The 19,097-nt window shown below is 37.1% G+C and overlaps 1 protein-coding gene across 10 annotated transcripts in view; it reads right to left on the bottom strand.

Annotated features, from left to right (window-relative positions):
• HERC1 (HECT and RLD domain containing E3 ubiquitin protein ligase family member 1) overlaps positions 1-19,097 on the bottom strand; it is a 206,552-nt gene that overhangs the window by 46,605 nt on the left and 140,850 nt on the right. For 7 of the 10 annotated variants that reach the window (XM_047765943.1, XM_047765980.1, XM_047765969.1 and 4 more), the window contains 6 exons: positions 17,465-18,240; positions 14,689-14,887; positions 12,428-12,588; positions 2,783-2,899; positions 2,341-2,572; positions 888-1,012 (listed from right to left, as the gene is read on the bottom strand). In XM_047765943.1, coding sequence (XP_047621899.1) covers positions 888-1,012; positions 2,341-2,572; positions 2,783-2,899; positions 12,428-12,588; positions 14,689-14,887; positions 17,465-18,240 — 1,610 coding nt within the window. The remainder of the gene's footprint in view (positions 1-887; positions 1,013-2,340; positions 2,573-2,782; positions 2,900-12,427; positions 12,589-14,688; positions 14,888-17,464; positions 18,241-19,097) is intronic. The other 3 variants (XM_047765976.1, XM_047765987.1, XM_047765978.1) reach the window with 1 other exon arrangement.

Raw genomic sequence — 19,097 nt, 5'->3', positions numbered from 1 at the left:
ATCAGAGCTATAACCTCTGGCCTACGCCACAGCTACAGCAACGCCAGATCCAAGCTGTGTCTGCGACCTACACCACAGCTCACGGCAACACTGGATGCTAACCCACTGAGCGGGGCAAGGGATCAAACCTGCAACCTCATGGTTCCTAGTTGGATTCATTTCTGCTGTGCCACAACAGGAACTCCCCCTTTTAGGTTTTTTAAATCAGACTCTTTCATTATATATTAAATATACATCCTATATATTCTAGGACAGTCTCAACTTCTGTGTTCCCGAATTACTGAATCATTATTTATGTTTTAATATTTCAGGGATCAAACTCTGATCGCTTACGTATTCTAGTTTTTAATTTAGAAAATATATTCCCTATAACTTATATTTCACATGCCCAGAAAACAGTTCTAAAAATATTTACTAATTTAATGAAAAATATACATATATATTTGCTTATCTAGGGCCTAGTAGTGAAGCCTCAAGTCCACAAAGTACATCAGAAAAGCCAGTGCCTACTTCTTTGGCACAGTGCTATCTCTAGCTCCTTCTCACCACTGATGTCTTTAAACATGCATCTTCACTTCTTAAATTACAAGGTGCCTGAGGGCAGAGAGAGCATTTATGAAATTTCTCAGTATCTACAATAACTAGAGCCTTCTGCATCTAGAAGTAACTTAAAAATGAATCTATGAATGTATGCTGTGACTTAAATTATGTAAAATCAAACAAATGCCTAGAAGTCACATGCAAATACTTGCTCTTATCCTGTAGAGGTACTGAACACTTAGTATCATTACTTTGCATCTTCTTTAATGTTGCTTTTACACTGACTTAAAATATAAACAAATCATATGATACTTCCACTAAGAGAAGGATGTGAAACATATACTTACCTGCTCTTGCTAGCAACGTTCGAGCAGCTAAATCAAACTTGTGCCGTCTTGTTACTGCTGAGCGACCCCTAGCTGGTGGTCCACTTCCAGAAGCTGCATTCTCTGTATGATCCAGGTTATCAGGGCTATAAGTGCAAGTTTGAAAGCAACACACATTTTTAAAAAACCATCATGAATAGAAAGTAGAAGTGAAAGCATGCTTGCAGTACTTTTTCTTCAAAATGTTCTCAAGAACAAAATATGCTTCTGATAAAACTCTGAAACCTATCTTTTATGTCTGGTAAAGCTCCTAAGTTATATATATATATATATATCATTTTGCCCTGAGCAATAATTTTATCTATTTTCACAAATAGATTTTCAATATGTCAGCAATGAAATTATGCTTAATGCAAGTTCGAATTAAATAAGATCAATGGCCTTAACTAAATCTTAAATGACTACCTAAAATTTGAAATGATGAGGAATCCCTGTCTTGGAGAAACAGATAATTCAAAATAAGCTATGAAAATATTCACTGAGTTTGTCAGAAAAAGTCTGCATATTAAGGTAAGACATTAAGCTCCCCATTTGATTTCATGAGCTAAAATGAAATAAAGATTTAAAGTCATAAGAAGTGCTGAAGGGAGAAGATTTTAGAATGAATTATAGAATATTTTACTACATTTCTTTTTAGGCTAGTCAGTTTCACAACTTAAAAAAGGGGTGTACTGTATTAGATATTAAAAACTGAAGAAGAGGAGTTCCCGTCGTGGCGCAACAGAAACGAATCCGACTAGGAACCATGAGGTTGCAGGTTCGACCCCTGGCCTTGCTCAGTTGGTTATGGATCTGGCGTTGCCATGAGCTGTGGTGTAGGTTGCAGATACAGCTTGGATCTGGCATTGCTGTGGCTGTGGCTGGCAGCAACAGCTCTGATTAGACCCCTAGCCTGGGAACCTCCATATGTCATGGGTGCAGCCCCTCCATATGTCATGGGTGCGGCCCTAAAAGGACAAAAGACAAAAAACCCAAAAAACAAACAAAAAAAAAAACTAAAGAAGAGATGAAAATATAATCCCGTATTAACATACAGAAAAGATTTAAAAGTCCATTTCTATTAAATATAATTAAATTAATTTCTATTTAAGTGAACATTTTACTTTATATCATTTATATGCGATAAAATTTTTAATCAACATGTTTATATTATTTCAGAATATTTTACTTTTTAGTTTCTTTTCAGCTCAATTTTATATTAAAATTATTTCCTTATTTTCATGAAAACATCACTTGAGTCATCATTTTTACCCTTCACAGAAACATAAACTTGTAACTGAAATGTCCATCTTTTCATGTATCTCTAGTTATCAACTTTATATACCATTAGAACCATCTCTACAGGGACACAAATGGGGCTCTTAGGGCACCCTTTGTAACACATGGAAGAGAAATACAGAAACTGGAATTTCACCTTTCACTAAAGCCTTCCTCCATTTCAGCAGCATCAGCTGATGGTATGTCACCTGGTGACTGCAAATAAGAGGGATCATTTGACTTCCCACCACTGCCTACAACCGCTGCTCCGTGCCTTGAGTCTGCAGTGCTGCCTGACTGGGGCTCCTCCTCATCCTCATGCCCAGGGTGCTCTATCATCCACATGGCAAGGACAGTGATGTTCTGGGCATCAGCCTCTCCTCGAGCACCTGAGCAGGGAGAAAAAAGGTCTAATACTTATTTGGGGCAAAGTAACTATTTATTCATGCTATCAGTTTGAGTGCCTGCTATCATGCCACTGTAATTAAATCTGGTGTTAAAAATCTTACCAACATTTATGGCCTCTTAAAAAATATTGCCTGTAATAAAGATTAGTCTTCTCGTATCTGCATATACTGATATATAAAAACTTTTCCTACCTGTGGCTTCCATGGCTTTGGCAATCTGCCGGAGAGAGAACCCCATTTCTAACAAGGGTACTGCAATCGCTGGAGGAGGAGGAGAAGTTGAAAGTCTACTGCTTGGGTCTGACAAGGCTGAGACAAAAGAAAGAGAAGTAAAGGTCTAATTATCACTATATATCATGAGTAAAAAGGTTTTTTATCATAACCATAATCTCCAATCTCTTAATATTGTCTAAATTTAATGAAATGTCACTCTACAAAGAATTTACTAAATGAGTAACTAAATGTGATTAAATTTGATATAACTTTTTAAGATTTTTCTTTAAGATAAATCAGCTATTATGAAATAAATGTGCTGTAAAAAGTTTCTTTAATGTTTTCTTTTTTAAAATAGTTCCTTAATTAAAAAAATTTTAAACTTTACAGAAATCTGCAAGAATAGTATAAAGAACTCTTTTACCCCTGAACCACTGGAGAATAAATAGCAGACAGAATGCTCCATCCATCTTCCCTGAATACACTAATACTTCACTCCTACAAATAATGACATTCTCTTGCATAATACAATTAAATTTAGGAAATTAACAATGTTATCATCTAATCCAGATTCCATTCTCATTTCATGAAAGTCCTGATAATGTTCTTTACAGCAAAGGATCCAATCCAGGTCATCTTTATATTTAGATCTCATGTCTCTTCAGTCTCCTTCAATTTTCTACTTCAAAGACTCCAGGCCAGTTAAATGGCAGAAAGTACCTCAGTCTAGTGTCTGCTGTTGCCTCATAATTAGCTTCAGTTTGTGCTTTCTGGCAGGAACAGCATAAAACTGATGTGTTATTCTTGCTGCATTCTACTAGATGGTTCATGATTTCATTTTGGCCCATTACTGGTGAGGTTAACTTTGATTACATGAGTTAAGCTGGTATCTGCCAGATTTCTCCTGTAAAGGTAGTCTTTTTCTTCTGTAATTAATAATTATTTGTGAGGAAGAACTATGAGAATATGTAACTACCTCATTCTTCATTAAAGTTTCACTCATTAGCATCCCTTATGTTTATTGGCTGAATCAGTTATTATTATGATGGTTGACAAATGATGTTTTTTTAAATCTATCATTGCTTTCAGACTCATTAGTTGGTATTCCACTCTAAAGCAAAACTTCTCCTTTCTCCACCAGTATGGGGTTATGGATTCTTATTGTAATCATGCATTATTATCTGTTACTATAATTATTTATTTTTATGCCCCAGATCGCTAAGATTTGGCCAGCAGATGCCCCTTGATGCTGAATTCTATGTCCTTCAAGACTGTGCTCATCATTCTCTGAGCACTTTATCACTTTCTGGCACAAGCTATTCTAGCCTCACCTCATACTCAGACCTGATGAAATCAGTCATTTCTCCCAGAAGATCCAGGTTCTTTTTAGTCGAGAATGGCATTTAAAAGATAGGATCTTGGCATTCAGTGTGTACTGCTTCTGGAACACCAATGCTCCCAGGCCCTCTCAGTGGACAGTTGCCAGTGGAGGCCCTCTTTACCCTACATGGCTCTGACACCTAGTGCCGGGCTGTGTGGACATTTATCCACCCAACTTGGACTCCAAAACTCTATGCCAGGCCACTCCTCCAACCCTCCTACACACACCCCAATAGTTTTCTTCACCTCAATCTGGCTTTGACAACCCACTCTGAATTACCATACCGCCCACTTCTCATATCTTGCTGGCATGAATGCCTACCTAGCGTGGCCCCACTTAATGGCTCTCTGAATTGAATTAGGAAGGAAGAAGGGAAGGAGGACTATAACTCCCATTTCTGCTTAACAAAAAAGCCACTACTGCTACAGCAGTGATAGCCCTGATGGATATATGATGGACTTCTCCTTCTTGCCATGATAGAGTAACAGAGACTGGATTAACCCTCACCTTAAACTGGAAAAAAAAAAAAAAAGAGAGAGAGAGAGACTCTCCAAAATCAAACAATAGCTTACAGACATTGGACAACCAGCAGTGTGGGATGGTAATACCTGAGAGAAAGGAATCAAATGAGGTGAGGTGTACAACTGCCTCAGCTTACTTCCTGGAAAGAATTTCCCAAGCTGCAGGTCATGGAGGGTGAATTCAAACTAAATTCAGTGGCCTCTCTGAATGGAGAAGACAGAGAATTCTAAACTGGCTAGAATTCACATGGTAGAATACCATAAAGGAGAGAGAGAGGATTAAGATGGCAGAATAGAAGGACTGGAGCTCAACTTCTCTCCTAAAAAACAACAAAATTCACAACTTAAAGGCTGAGCAATCTCCACCCAAGTGGATCGGAAACCTTAAAAAAACCTTTTCTACTCCAGAAGAAAAAGAGGAGGCCACATCAAGAGGTAGGAAGGGCAATTTCATGATATAAACAACCCCATACCTCCCAGGTGGGAAGCTCCACAGACTGGAAACTAATTGGTTCACAGAGACTCACCTACAGGAATGAGAGTTCTGAGCCCCACATCAAACCTTCACGTGCGGGGACCTGGCACTGGGAGAAAGAGCCCCTGAAGCAGCTGGCATTGAAGGCCAGTGGGGCTTGTGCACAGGAGCTCCACAGGACTGGGGGAAATGGAGACCCCATTCTTAAAAGGCTCACACAGACTTTCATGTGCACTGGGTCCCAGGGCAGAGCGAGGTCTCCATAGGAATCTGGGTCAAACCTGACTGCAGTTCTTGGAGGACATCCTTGGAAAACAGGGGTGAATGTGGCTTGTTATGAAGGACGGACATTGAAAGCAAAGCTCTGCGGAATATTCAGCAGCTTGCCTTTCTCTGGAGGTGGCCATTTTGGGAAAATCTGGCCCCACCCATCAGTCAGCACTGAGAAGCCCCAGGGCAAACAACAACCCAGGTGGGATCATAGCCCTGCCCCTCAGTAAACAGGCTGCCTAAAGACCCCTCAGGCACACAGCTGCCTCTAACCCCATCCAGAGACTAAGCCCCGCCCACCAGAGGGATTAGAATCAGCTCCACCTACTAGGGGGCAGGCATCAGCCCCCCCCCATCATGAAGCCTACAGCAAGCCCCCATAAGGCTTCAGCCACAAGGGGGGCAGACACCAGAGGTAACAGAGGCTACAACTCTTGCATCTGTGAAAAAGTCACCACACCAAAAACCTATAAAAATGAAAAGACAGAGAACTTTAACTCAGATGAGAGAGAAAAGAAAAACCCCAGAAAATCAGCTAAGTGATGAGGAGATTTTTAGCCTCCAGGAAAAAAACTTCAGATTGTTGATGATAAAGATGATGCAAGACATCGGAAATAAACTGGAGGCAAAGATGGATAACTTACAGGAAACACTGAGCAAAGAGATACAAGATATAAAACTTCAACAAGAAGAGATGCAAAATACAATAACTGAAATAAAAAACTCACTAGAAGCAGCTAACAGCAGAATACAGGAGGCAGAAGAACGAATAAGTGAGGTGGAGGACAGATTAGTGGAAATTACAGATGTGGAACAGAAAAGAGAAAAAAGATTGAAAACAAATGAAGAGAGTCTCAGAGAACTCTGGGACAACGTTAAACACACCAACATCCGTATTAAAGGGGTGCCAGAAGGAGGAGAGAGAGAGAAGGGGACAGAAAACATATTCCAAGAGATAATAGCTGAAAACTTCCCTAACATTGGAAAGGAACCACTCACTCAAATCCAGGAAGCACAATGAGTACCATATAAAATAAACCCAAGGAGGAATACACCAAGACACTTATTAATCAAACTAATCAAAATTAAAGACAAAGAGAAAATCTTGAAAGCAACTAGGGAAAAGAAACAAGTAACATACAAGGGAACCCCAATAAGGTTATTGGCAGATTTTTCAGCTGAAACTCTGCAGCCCAGAAGGGAGTGGCATGATATACTTAACATGATGAAAGGAAAAAACCTCCAACCAAGATTACTCTACCCAGCAAGGCTCTCATTCAGATTTGAAGGAGAAATCAAGACCTTCACAGATAAGCAAAAGTTGAGAGAATTCAGCCACACTAAACCAGCCTTACAACAAATACTAAAGGAACTTCTCTAGGCAGAAAAGAAAACACAGCAACAGGAAACAAAAATTCCACAAATGGCAAGGCTCGCCAGTAAAGGTATATATACAGTAAAGATACGAAATCATCCATGCACAATTATACCACCAAAATCAGAAATCATGAGAAGAGGTGGGTACAAATGCAGGACACTGGAGATGAACTTGCAATTAAGAGAACAACTTAAAACAATCTCATATACATACAGACTCATATCAAAACTTCAGAATAACTGCAAACCAAAAATCTACAATTGATACACAAACAAGGAATCTCTGGAGAAGAAATATATCTCATAGTAAATAAGAGCATAATCCACCATGAAGGGGGTCATTTGACATCATTCTTGGAATGCTGAAGTCTTCTTAGATCTGATTCTGACTTCCTCTCCATCAAAGAATTTATGATAATTATAATTAAATAATGCAACTGTACAATTAAATAATACAGTTCTACAATTGTATTATTAATAACCATTTCTCTCATGGTACAATGTAAGGTCTATAATGTCTTGTTTATTAGCACATCACCTAGAATGGTGTAATGCCTATATTGAAGAATCAATAAGATGTAACAAATGAGGACATATATATATAGTTACACTGTTTTTTAACCAATTTATGCATTTTATATTTTACTTATTTTCAGAGGGTGTATTATTTTTGTTATTCTTACCAGTTATTTTTTATTATGCTATATAAAGTATTTAATGGTATATAAGTCTTTCTTCTTTTATAAGTTTTAGTTGCATAATATACATGATTTTAATACTATGCTAATTTTTAAAGAAAAATTGAAATGTAATAGGTAATATTAAATAGTAAAGATGAAAGCCATGCAAAAATGGGATAAAGTATAGAATAAATTTCCAAAAAAAAAAAAAAGAATACCAGAAAGGAGAAATCTTAAAGAAATTAGAGAGCTGCCCAGAAAGAGAACTCCAGAAAAGTGCAAAGGGTCATCTTCCCCACAACTCTTTAGTTGATGCTAATGCAGCAACTGCCCAAAGCTAGGGAAAGAATCATCAAGAAGCAGCAGCGTTCACACAGGGTTGGGAAGAGTTTGTTATCACAAGCCAGAGTGAAAAAAAAAAACAAAACAACTTTGTAACACATAAGGCATTGGATAAAAACTGTCCTGGTCCCACCTAACAAAGCTTAAAAGGCAGCCTAAAACAATCAAATTGTTTTCAAATTACTTAACTGTGTTCTGAAACAAAGTTAAAGTGCAAGTAAAGAAATGCCATATATCCCAACACCCGACTAGGTAAAATTCACCATGTCTTGTATCTAATAAAAAAATTACCAAACGTGCAAAGAAACAAGAAAATATAATTCAAAATAAGGAGAAAAAACAGTTCATGGAAACAGACCTAGAAATGAGATAATTGATAAATTAAGTATAGAGGACATTAAAACATATCATAAATAGTTGATTCTCATTATTTATGGATCCCTTATATGTAAATCCACCTACTCGTTAAAATTAATATGCAACTCCGAAATCAATACAACACTTTCACAGTCATTCAATGCATAGGGTGACAAAAAAATTCAGTCTCCTTGGTGCATGTGTTCTCAGCCGAGGTCAAACAAGGTAAGACCTCTTGTTTCAGCTCTCAGAAACTATAAGCAAATGTCCTTTTCATGCCATTTAGTATTACCTTTTTTGCATTTTTTGTGTTTTTGTTGATTTTATTGGTTAAGTTGGCCTCCAAGTGTAGTGCTGAAATGCTGTCTAATGTTCCTAAATGCAAGAAGGCTGCAATGTGTCTTATGGAGAATATATCTGTATTAAATAAGCTTTATTCAAGCATGAGTTAATAGTGTTGCTGGCCATGAGTTCAATGCTAATGAATCAACACTATATATTAAATACGGTGTCTTTAAATTGAAACACACATAAAATAAGGTTATATATTGATCAGTTGACAAAGCATGACCAGAAACTCATAGAAACTTAGCCCTATAGTTTCCCAAGGAACAATGGTTCAGTTTTTGCTAGTTCCGTGTTCACAGTGATTTTACAGAGTGTAACTATTCTAATAATGAAAACTGACTGTTATTCCATGTATTCTGAGAGGCAGAGGAAAGACTGAGGACATTAAAAAGCCGAGAGATATTTTTTTAAAAAAACATATACAGACCTTCTAGAGATGAAAACTACAAAATCTGAGGGAAAAATACACCAGATGAGATTAAAAGCAGATTAGATACTGCAAAAGAAAACAGTAGGGACCAGAAGACAAAACAATAAAAATTACCCAGAATGAAACACAGAAAAAAAGAGCTTAAAACAACAACAACAACAAAAAAGAGCAGAGCATCAATGATGGTGACTGATGGGACAACTTCAAGCAATGTAATATACACATAACTGGAGACACTGAAATGAAGGAGTAGTGGCACAGAAAAAAAATCTAAAAAACTAATGAATGAAAAATTTCCGAATTTAATGACAACTTTAAACCTACAGATCCAAGCTCAACAAATTCCAAGCACCAGAAACATGAAAAAAATGACACCAAGGCAGATCATAATCAAATTGCTTAAGCCCAGTGAAATAAAGAAAAATCCTAAAAGCAGCCACAGAAAAAGGCATATTACATCAATGTGAGAAAGACAGAAGACTTATCACTGGAAACAATGCAAGCCAGAAGACAGTATAGTAACATCTTAAAGTACTGAAAGAAAAATAAACTGTCAATCTAAAATTCTATTCCCAGTGAAAATATTTTTCAAAAATGAAGGTGAAATATTCTTTCAGATATACAAAGCCAAAAGAATTAATCACCAGCAGACCACTACAGGATGTGTTAAAGGAAGTCTTTATAAGAAGGAGATGATGCTAGATGGAAATCTGGATATACATAAAAGAATAAAGAATCTCAGAACTAGTAAATATGTGGGTAAATGCAAAATACATACTTTAGTTTCTTTAAATACATTTAAAAGATAATTGGTTGTTTACAGTAAAAATAATAATGTATTATGGGGCTTTATAAGATATGTAGAAGTTAAATTTATAATAACAAAACTATAAAGGCTGAGAAAGGGGAAATGAAAGTATACTGGTGTTAGATTCTTTTACTACACATGAAGTGGTATAACATTACTTGGAAGTAGATTGTGATCATTAAGAACATATATTATAAACCTGAAAGTAATCTCTAAAAATATAATACCAAGTATAGCTAATAAGGCAACAAAAGAGATAAAATGGAATTTTAAAAATACTCATTTAATTCAAAGAAGGTAGAAAAAGAGGAAAATGGGAACAAAGAACAGATGAGATGAACAGAAAGATGTTAGATTTAGTAGATTTAAACCCAACTACATTAATAATCACATTAAATGTAAATGGTCTAAACATACTAACTAAAAGGTAGAAAAAGAGGAAAATTGGAACAAAGAACAGATGAGATGAACAGAAAGATGAACTTAAAGATATTAGATTCACTATACATAGAACTTCCATATGACCCCGCAATCCCACTCTTGGGCATCTATCCGGACAAAACTCTACTTAAAAGAGACACGTGCACCCGCATGTTCATTGCAGCACTATTCACAATAGCCAAGACATGGAAACAACCCAAATGTCCATCGACAGAGGATTGGATTCGGAAGAGGTGGTATATATACACAATGGAATACTACTCAGCCATAAAAAAGAATGACATAATGCCATTTGCAGCAACATGGATGGAGCTAGAGAACCTCATACTGAGTGAAATGAGCCAGAAAGACAAAGACAAATACCATATGATATCACTTATAACTGGGATCTAATATCCAGCACAAATGAACATCTCCCATGAAAAGAAAATCATGGACTTGAAGAAGAGACTTGTGGCTGCCTGATGGGCGGGGGAGGGAGTGGGAGGGATCGGGAGCTTGGGCTTATCAGACACAACTTAGAATAGATTTACAAGGAGATCCTGCTGAATAGCATTGAGAACTTTGTTTAGATACTCATGTTGCAACAGAAGAAAGGCTGGGGGAAAAATGTAATTGTAATGTATACATGTAAGGATAACCTGACCCCCTTGCTGTACAGTGGGAAAATAAAAAAAAAATAAAAAAATTTAAAAAAAAGGATGTTAGATTTAGTAGACTTAAACCCATCTACACTAATAATCACATTAAATGTAAATGGTCCAAACATCCTAACTAAAAGGCAGAAGACATCAGGTTGAATTTAAAAAGCTAAACCCAGAGTTCCCATCATGGCTCAGTGGTTAACAAATCTGACTAGGAACCATGAGGTTGCGGGTTCAATCTCTGACCTTGCTCACTGGATTAAGGATCTGGCACTGCCATGAGCTGTGGTGTAGATCACAGACGTGGCTCGGATCCCAAGTTGCTGTGGCTGAGCGTAGGCCAGCAGCTGTAGCTCTGATTAGACCCCTAGCCTGGGAACCTCCACATAACGTGGTGTGGCCCTAAAAAGACAGAAAGACAAAAAAATAAAATAAAAATAAATAAATAAATAAATAAATAAAAAGCTAGGCCCAACTATAGACTACCTTTAAGGAATCTACTTTATGTATAAACACGCAAGTAAGTTAATAGTAAAACAATGGGAGAAGATATACCATTATAAGGCTAATAAAAAATCAGAAATGGTTATATTTATATCAGATAAAGCAGACTTTATCTGATATAAATATAGGGCATATAAATAAAATATAGGGCATGTAAATATAAATATAGGGCAAAAAATATTACCAGAGATAAAGAGAGTCATTTCATAATGGCAAAGAGGTCAAGTAACTGAAAAGATAAAAGAATTCTAAAGGTCTATGGACCTAAATTATATGAAATGAACATTAATAAATGAAAGGGGAAACAGAAAAATCCATAATTACAGTCAGAGATTTCAACACCACTCCTCAGTAACCGACAGAATAAATAAACGAAAAATAAGTAAGGATAAAGACCTGGACAACACTATCAATAAACTCACTTAACCAACAATTTCTGGAACACCACTCAACAACAGCACATACACATTTTTTCCAAGTGCACATGGAATGTCTATTAAAAATCCAGACCATATTCTGGGCCATAAAACAAGTTTCAATAAATTTAAAATAATTCAAATTATACAAGATATAGTCTTGGATGACAATTAAATTAGGAATCAACAATAGACAGATACCTGGAAAATCTCCTAATATTTGGAAATGAAATAATATACTTCCAAATAACCCATATGTCAAAGAAGATATCAATGGTAAAATAGAAAGTACTTTAAACTGAATGAAAATGAAAACACAGCATTTCAAAATTTATAGCTTGCAGTAAAATCACTGATTAGAGGGAAATTCATAGCATTAAAAATGTCTATACTGGAAAAGAAGAAAGGCCTAATATAATCGATACAGTACATTATTTCTTTCCTACATAGCCATAATTCAACCTATAGTTTCAAAACAGAGAAGAGAGCTCAGTTTGACAGGGCAGATCTCCCTTAATTAAATTGACTATTTTACCTTCAGTGAAGACAAAATGCAATGCCCACGTAATAAAGTGCCACACATATGAAATGCCATGGTCTGGGTGTCATAGTGCATGACAGCACACGCACCTGTGCGGTTAGCTGGCCTTGCTGACTGGGAATCAGGAGAAGTTAAGCTTTGCCTCCTTCCTACTTCATCAGAAGGAGAGGTTGGTAACGATGATATTGGAGGAGTCTGTGCACGACGTGTGGGAAGTACAGTGGTAGTTGGGTAACTAGAGAACATTTGCCTTTAAGAAAACAACAATGGTTAGCACAGAAATCCAATTAGAAAAGAATATATACATCATAATCTTCTTATAAAAGAATACGCAACCTGGAAAATCATTCAAGTTAGATATAATTTAATTAGGGGGAACGAGAGAGATGCTACATTTTAAAATCATTATCTCATAGGATGCTTTCACTATAAAAACAATAATATCTTTTCATTTGTTTAACAGCAGGTAGGGAGAATACAGCAATAAACAAAATAGCTTTTTTTAAATTCCTGACTTCAGGGAACTTTTCTCCTACTATAAAACCAAGATGACATGGGCATTTTGGTAGGCATATAGTAGTTAGAGAATAAAAAGGGCTTTTAAAGATAAATAATTTACAGTTAATTCAGATATACATTCACTAGTTAGCCATGAACTTATTCACAAGGATCCAAAGTAATAATCTATGGTAAGTTACGGAAAGAAAAGATAAGTGCTCAGTGACCCAACACAACTGAGAAAGAGCATATGAACGATATGCCAGCTCTGCAGAGGGAAAAAGGTACAGGAGACACAGCCCCTCTCAAGCTAAGAAGGCAGACCCTGGCTAAAGAATAAAGTCCAGAAGATCCTTACTGAATCTGCTCTTTAGATTTGTCCCATAGAACCAATAACAACTTTTAAGTATCAAAAAAGCACTGCCGACTCAGTCAAGTAACTGTAATATGATGGTATTCACACAAGCAGCAGCTGTTCCCTGATTTTTCTCTTATTAAATGATGCTGAGCCAGGCAGAGACAACTGCAGCTCTAATATATCCCAACCAATACCAGGGAAATGACAACTAAGAGGAAAGGAGGAGTCATAGGCCTGGTGAATGTCTCTGGGAGCAAGGGAGCATTATTTTACCACTGAATCCCATGCCTATGGAGCTTGAAAGGCAACAAAGAGTCACAGCATTACTGATCCTCTGTGGATGCCTTGAATTATGTAACTGCCTGAAGGATTAAAACCATATTAGAATATCCTATCATTCTCTTTCTCCTTTCTTGAACAGAAGCACCTCTTGGAACTGTTATTTAAGTGAGAGAGCTAAGAGGCAGCAGATGTGTAGGGACCAGGCACTGGTAGCTACTGGGATTAGCACTCCTTCTACTCAAGACCAAAGCATTAATTCTTAATGTGTGAGCTGAAGCCCATGGAATCAAAATCACTGAAGAAACTTAATTCAAATGCAAAGCAGGTGCCACACCAGACCTACTGAATGAGACTTGCTGGGAGATACAGTCCCAGAGCTTTAAAAAGCCCAGGTGGCTCTTGTGCACATCAAAAACTTAGCATCATTACAACAGCCACTCTCTCCTCACTCTCTAAGATGTCAGTCTACACATTGGAAATAATAATGACCTGTCAATTCAGGGAAAAAGGGAAAGAAACAAGAAAAAGAGGAAACTAACCATTCTGAATTCCCTTTATTTCACTTAAACCTTAGTTAAGAGGGCTCACAAACTAGTCTCTCCTTAAAGATTTTCACTCGAAAGTTTTCATTTTGTGTATAACAATTGGTAAACTGAAGCAAAAAGAAACAAACATTATTTGGAATTTATGAGCTTATCAAAGTAGGATTGGCTGACGACATGCAATAAGAGATGCTTTTTCATTTGAAAAGTAGACTTGTTTGATCTCACCACAAGAATAAAGGTACAGGTAAAGAATTATGCTTAAAAGGGAAATACCTGAGAAGAGAAAATTATTTTCTTGCAGGTAAGTTCTTTCTTGAGGCTCTAATATTCAAAATACAAATGTTTACCTTTTGAGAAAAAAATATTCAGAAGCCTAGCCCCCCAGAAAAGATCCTTATAAGGAGATAATGATACTCCAGGTACTACAGGTACCTGTCAGTGGTACTGTTGATTAGATATGGGACCACCACTGACTGGCTCTGAGACTTTATTAAACTTATGAGGGGTATTTCCAACTTCAGTAAAATAAGTTTGACTCTATCATCTTCTAGGTTCCCTCTAGCTCCAGTATACCTTGACTTAGTGGGCACAGTCTTCCAAAGAGAACAATTAGAGGTTCAGAACCACAGGCATCAATATGGCAAACATTAAAGGCCAACTTCCCTACCTGAGAAGACTAAGTGGCATCACTCCTGGGGACTCAGATGCAGGCACTGTTTCTGTGTCAGTGACTGGAGTGGTGGCAGTTGTGGTATCTTCCAGTGAACTGCTCATGAAGGAAGTTGTGCTCGAGGCTGAAGGACTAGTGGTAACTGGTGTCTGTGCCTGCTGGGCTTGGTCACTTTCTTCAGCTTGTTGATCAATCTCTATAGACCAAGGTAAAAGTTAAAAAAGTAGTAAGGGTTTTGTTTTTGGTTTTCAAAAGAGACAAGAGAACGGAAAACTTCTCACTTTTAATTTGGAAGGCATATAAATGTATTTCTTAAGTAGAAATTTCTGTGAAAGATTTATAGAAAAAAAAATGTTCTTGCATATATACATCCTTGTATTCACTATTATGCTCGTTATGCACAAACAATAATGCAACAAGTCCTTGTAAATACTCACTTTATATTTTAGAGAAGATTCTCTTGAAAATAAAAAAAAAATTTCACTTTGCTTGCAAGATTTAACCAGAGGTTCTCTAAAGATACCTAATCATTCAAACTATGTATCCTTAGCACTTTGATTTTTGCTTGTTTAAAGACATCAAAATAGGCATCAGAGATGTAGATGTGTAAATACAAGAATAAAAAAAAACCTAGACTCCATGCTCTAAAAGGACAATGCCTCACAAATTACTCCTAAGATTTTTTTTTCTAAGTTAAATATCTAAGGGCTTACAAAGTATTTGTTATTTTTCTTATCTTAAGGGAGACTACATAATCAAGATAGCAGCCATTACAAACAGACAGCTAATTCTATTTGGTTTGCTAAATGACCACATACCTTTCATGATCATGATCTTAACACTCCCATTTATATGCACCTTACACTTCAATTTACTATCTAAGCTTAGAAAGGAAGGAGGGGAGTATGGGAAAAGGAAAAGGAAGAGAAGGGAAGGAAGAAAAAAAAAATGATGGAAACACTATGAAGGAAATTGACTTTGTTTTGTTCACTGTTGGCGTCCCAAAATCCAGTGGAGTACCTGGCACATAGCAGGCACCCTATAAACATTTACTGAATGAATCTCACTTTTATCTCAGAGTTTGTATTATCCCCAAAGGTGAGGCTAAAACAAGGTTGTTTACACACAATATAGAGTTTACAAAAGTAGTACTTTAAACTATGTCTGAGAAGTTATCAGAATAATATGTATATTGAATCAGATTTAAAAAATACAGGAGTACATGGGAGTTCCCATTGTGGCTCAGAGGTAACAAATCCAATTAGTATCCATGAACATGTGGGTTTGACCCCTGGCTTCACTCAGTGGGTGAAGGATCTGGTGTTGCTGTGAGCGATGGTACAGGTCGCAGACATGCCTCAGATTCTGTGTTGCTGTGGCTGTGGCATAGGCCAGCAGCTGCAGTCCTGATTTGACTCCTAGCCTGGGAAATTCCATATGCTGCATGTGCAGCCCAAAGGAAGAAAACACACACACACACGCACACACACACACACACACATGAATACCTTTGGCATGACTTAAATTTCAGTTTTAGGAGTTCCTGCTGTGGCTCAGTGGGTTAAGAACCTGACTAGTACCCATGAGGATACAGGTTTGATCTCTGGCCTCGCTCAGTGGATTAAGGATTTGGTATCGTCACAAGCTGTGACGTAGGTAGCAGAAATAGCTTGGAGCTGGTGTTGCCATGGCCATGGTGTAGGCCCACATGTGCAACTCTGATTCAACCCCTAACCTGGGAATTTCCATATGCTGCAGTTGCAGCTGTAAAAAACAGGAGTTCCCGTCGTGGCGCAGTGGTTAACGAATCCGACTAGGAACCATGAGGATGCGGGTTCGGTCCTTGCCCTTGCTCAGTGGGTTAACGATCCGGCGTTGCCGTGAGCTGTGGTGTAGGTCGCAGACGCGGCTCGGATCCTGCGTTGCTGTGCCTCTGGCGTAGGCCGGTGGCTACAGCTCCGATTCAACCCCTAGCCTGGGAACCTCCATATGCCACGGGAGCAGCCCAAGAAATAGCAACAACAACAACAAAAAAGACAAAAGACAAAAAATAAATAAATAAATAAATAATTTCAGTTTTACAAAATATAATAATATTATTAAGTTCTAATAGTTGCATAGGTTTAAAAGAGAAAATTATAGATAGAGGCATATCTCAGAGATATTGTAGCTTTGGTTCCAAACCACTGCAATAAAGCAAATACCGCAATAAAGCAACTTTTTGGTTTCCCAGTGCATATAAATTTATGTTCACACTATTAAGTGTACAACAGCATTGTGTCTAAAAAAATCAACCAATGGATATATCTTAATTAAAAATACTTTATTGCTAAAGAAAAATGCTAACTATCATCTGAGGCTTCAGCAAGTCACAGTACAGACATCAAAGATCACTGATCACCGATCAGCATAAGAAATACAACAATAATGAAAAAGTTTAAAATACTGTGAGAATTACCAAAATGTGACACAAAGCAAGCAAATTTTGTTGGAATAAATGGCACTGAAAGACTTGCCTAACTGAGGGTTTCCACAAACCTTCAAGTTGTAAAAAATGCAGTTATCTGTGAAGTGCAATAAAATTAGGTATGCCTGTAGACAGATGATTATTAATACAAAGAAACAGAAAGGAACTGTGCATCTTGCAAAGGAAAAACACTGTCAAAGTTGCTTTGGCCAAAAAAGTTTTAAAAATCACTTACAGAATATATCACTTCTGACAATTATAATTTCAACAGCACAAAGCAAAAATTTCTAAAATCAGATAACATACCTTGTTTAATTTTGCCCCCAAATTGGTCCTCCAAAAGCCCATGGATGACTAATTTATAGATCATGGCTTGAGCTCGTTCCAGATCAGCTAATCCCAGTGCTCTCTTTATGGGTGACCGCATGACTGCTCGCTTTACCATGTGGCGCATCAAGAACTGCAGGGCTGCACGCATCTCCACATCTTCATGAACAACTGGAGAGCTTGCACAGTCTGAGTTGTGGCCATTTTCGGCCAAAACTTTTGGTATCAGCAACAGTTCAGCATATTTACTACAGCCAAGAAGAGCACTAAGTGATTTCATAGCACCGAGGTAAAGATAGGACAGCTGGACTGCTCTGATTTCTGACTGGGCTATGTCATGGTTTTTGGACACGTGTTCATGATTTTTTCTTTTTCCTTCTGTTATCTGATGTTGGGATTCCACAGCTGGCACTGCTGAATCTAAAGAAAATGAAGCTATTTCGTTTTCTGATTTGGAGATTGTGGTACCCTGACTTTTAACATCGTCAGATGTTAAGCCTGTTCGTGTATCTAAAGCTGATTCACTTTCAGTTTTCTGCTCAACATCCCCTTTCTCCTCAGATTCATGTCGGTGTTTCTTTTCATGTCGCTTGGCGCTCTGTTTGCCCATGTCTTCATGAATGCCAGTCAGATATGTGAGGTCCAGTAACACAGAAGCCGTCAGGCCTCGAAATCGTGCCACATCAAAAGGAAGCGGTTCACAGGGTTCCAGATTATACAATGGAGTATCACTAGGCGACCAAAAAGTTGGGAAGCTTTAATAAAGATCAGAATGACACAGGAAGAAGCAAGTGAGGGATAGACGGGAGGAAGGTACAGAAAATAATGTAGACAAAATAAGATGCATCATGTACACAGTACAGAGAATAATTTATACAAACTAGAGAACTCATTACAACAAAGAGAAAAATGAACCTATTATGAGAAAATGGGAAGATGTGATGTTTAATGCAAAAGTAATCAGATGTTCATATGCTTTCAAATAAGAATATTCATTATTACAATGTAAGCCAAGAATTAGCAACATTTCTGTAAAGAGCCAAATACTAAATATTTTAGGCCTTGAAGGATACATGGTCTTTGTTGTAACCTATCAACCCTGCCATAATGGTGTGAAAGCAGCCACTGGTAAACCTGAACAAATCCGTGTGGCTACTGGGCCAGATGTAGTTTGCCAATCCCTGAGATAAGTTATTTGGCAAGTGTGCATAGTAAATTTAGTTTTTATATGGGTGATGGCCATGTATATACTATTCCAGAGATTTTGTTTCATTCCAAAAATTACTTTGTAGTCTTCAATTAATGCTTCTAATTAAGTTTAAAAGAAAATATGACCACATATTTCCTGATACTCAGGAAGCACTTCTAGAAGTTTAAACAGGTTATAATTAAATAAACTGGAATATAAAGCTTTAGTAAGTATATAAAGTTTGGTGGCATACACTTGTTCTATTAACCTAAGTCTTGGTTCCAGCTTAACTTTTCTAACTTTATTTTCTTTTGTGTCATTTTTCTTATTTGTTTTAATTATTTTGCTACATTGTATACACCTTAATAAGGTACTATAAATCCTTTCTGAAATAAGACAAAGAATAAAAGGACTGGTAAATAC

The sequence above is a fragment of the Phacochoerus africanus genome, chromosome 2 (genome assembly GCF_016906955.1).
Source record: "Phacochoerus africanus isolate WHEZ1 chromosome 2, ROS_Pafr_v1, whole genome shotgun sequence".
Lineage (NCBI taxonomy): Eukaryota > Metazoa > Chordata > Mammalia > Artiodactyla > Suidae > Phacochoerus > Phacochoerus africanus.
This window is presented reverse-complemented; position numbering and strand designations above follow the sequence as displayed.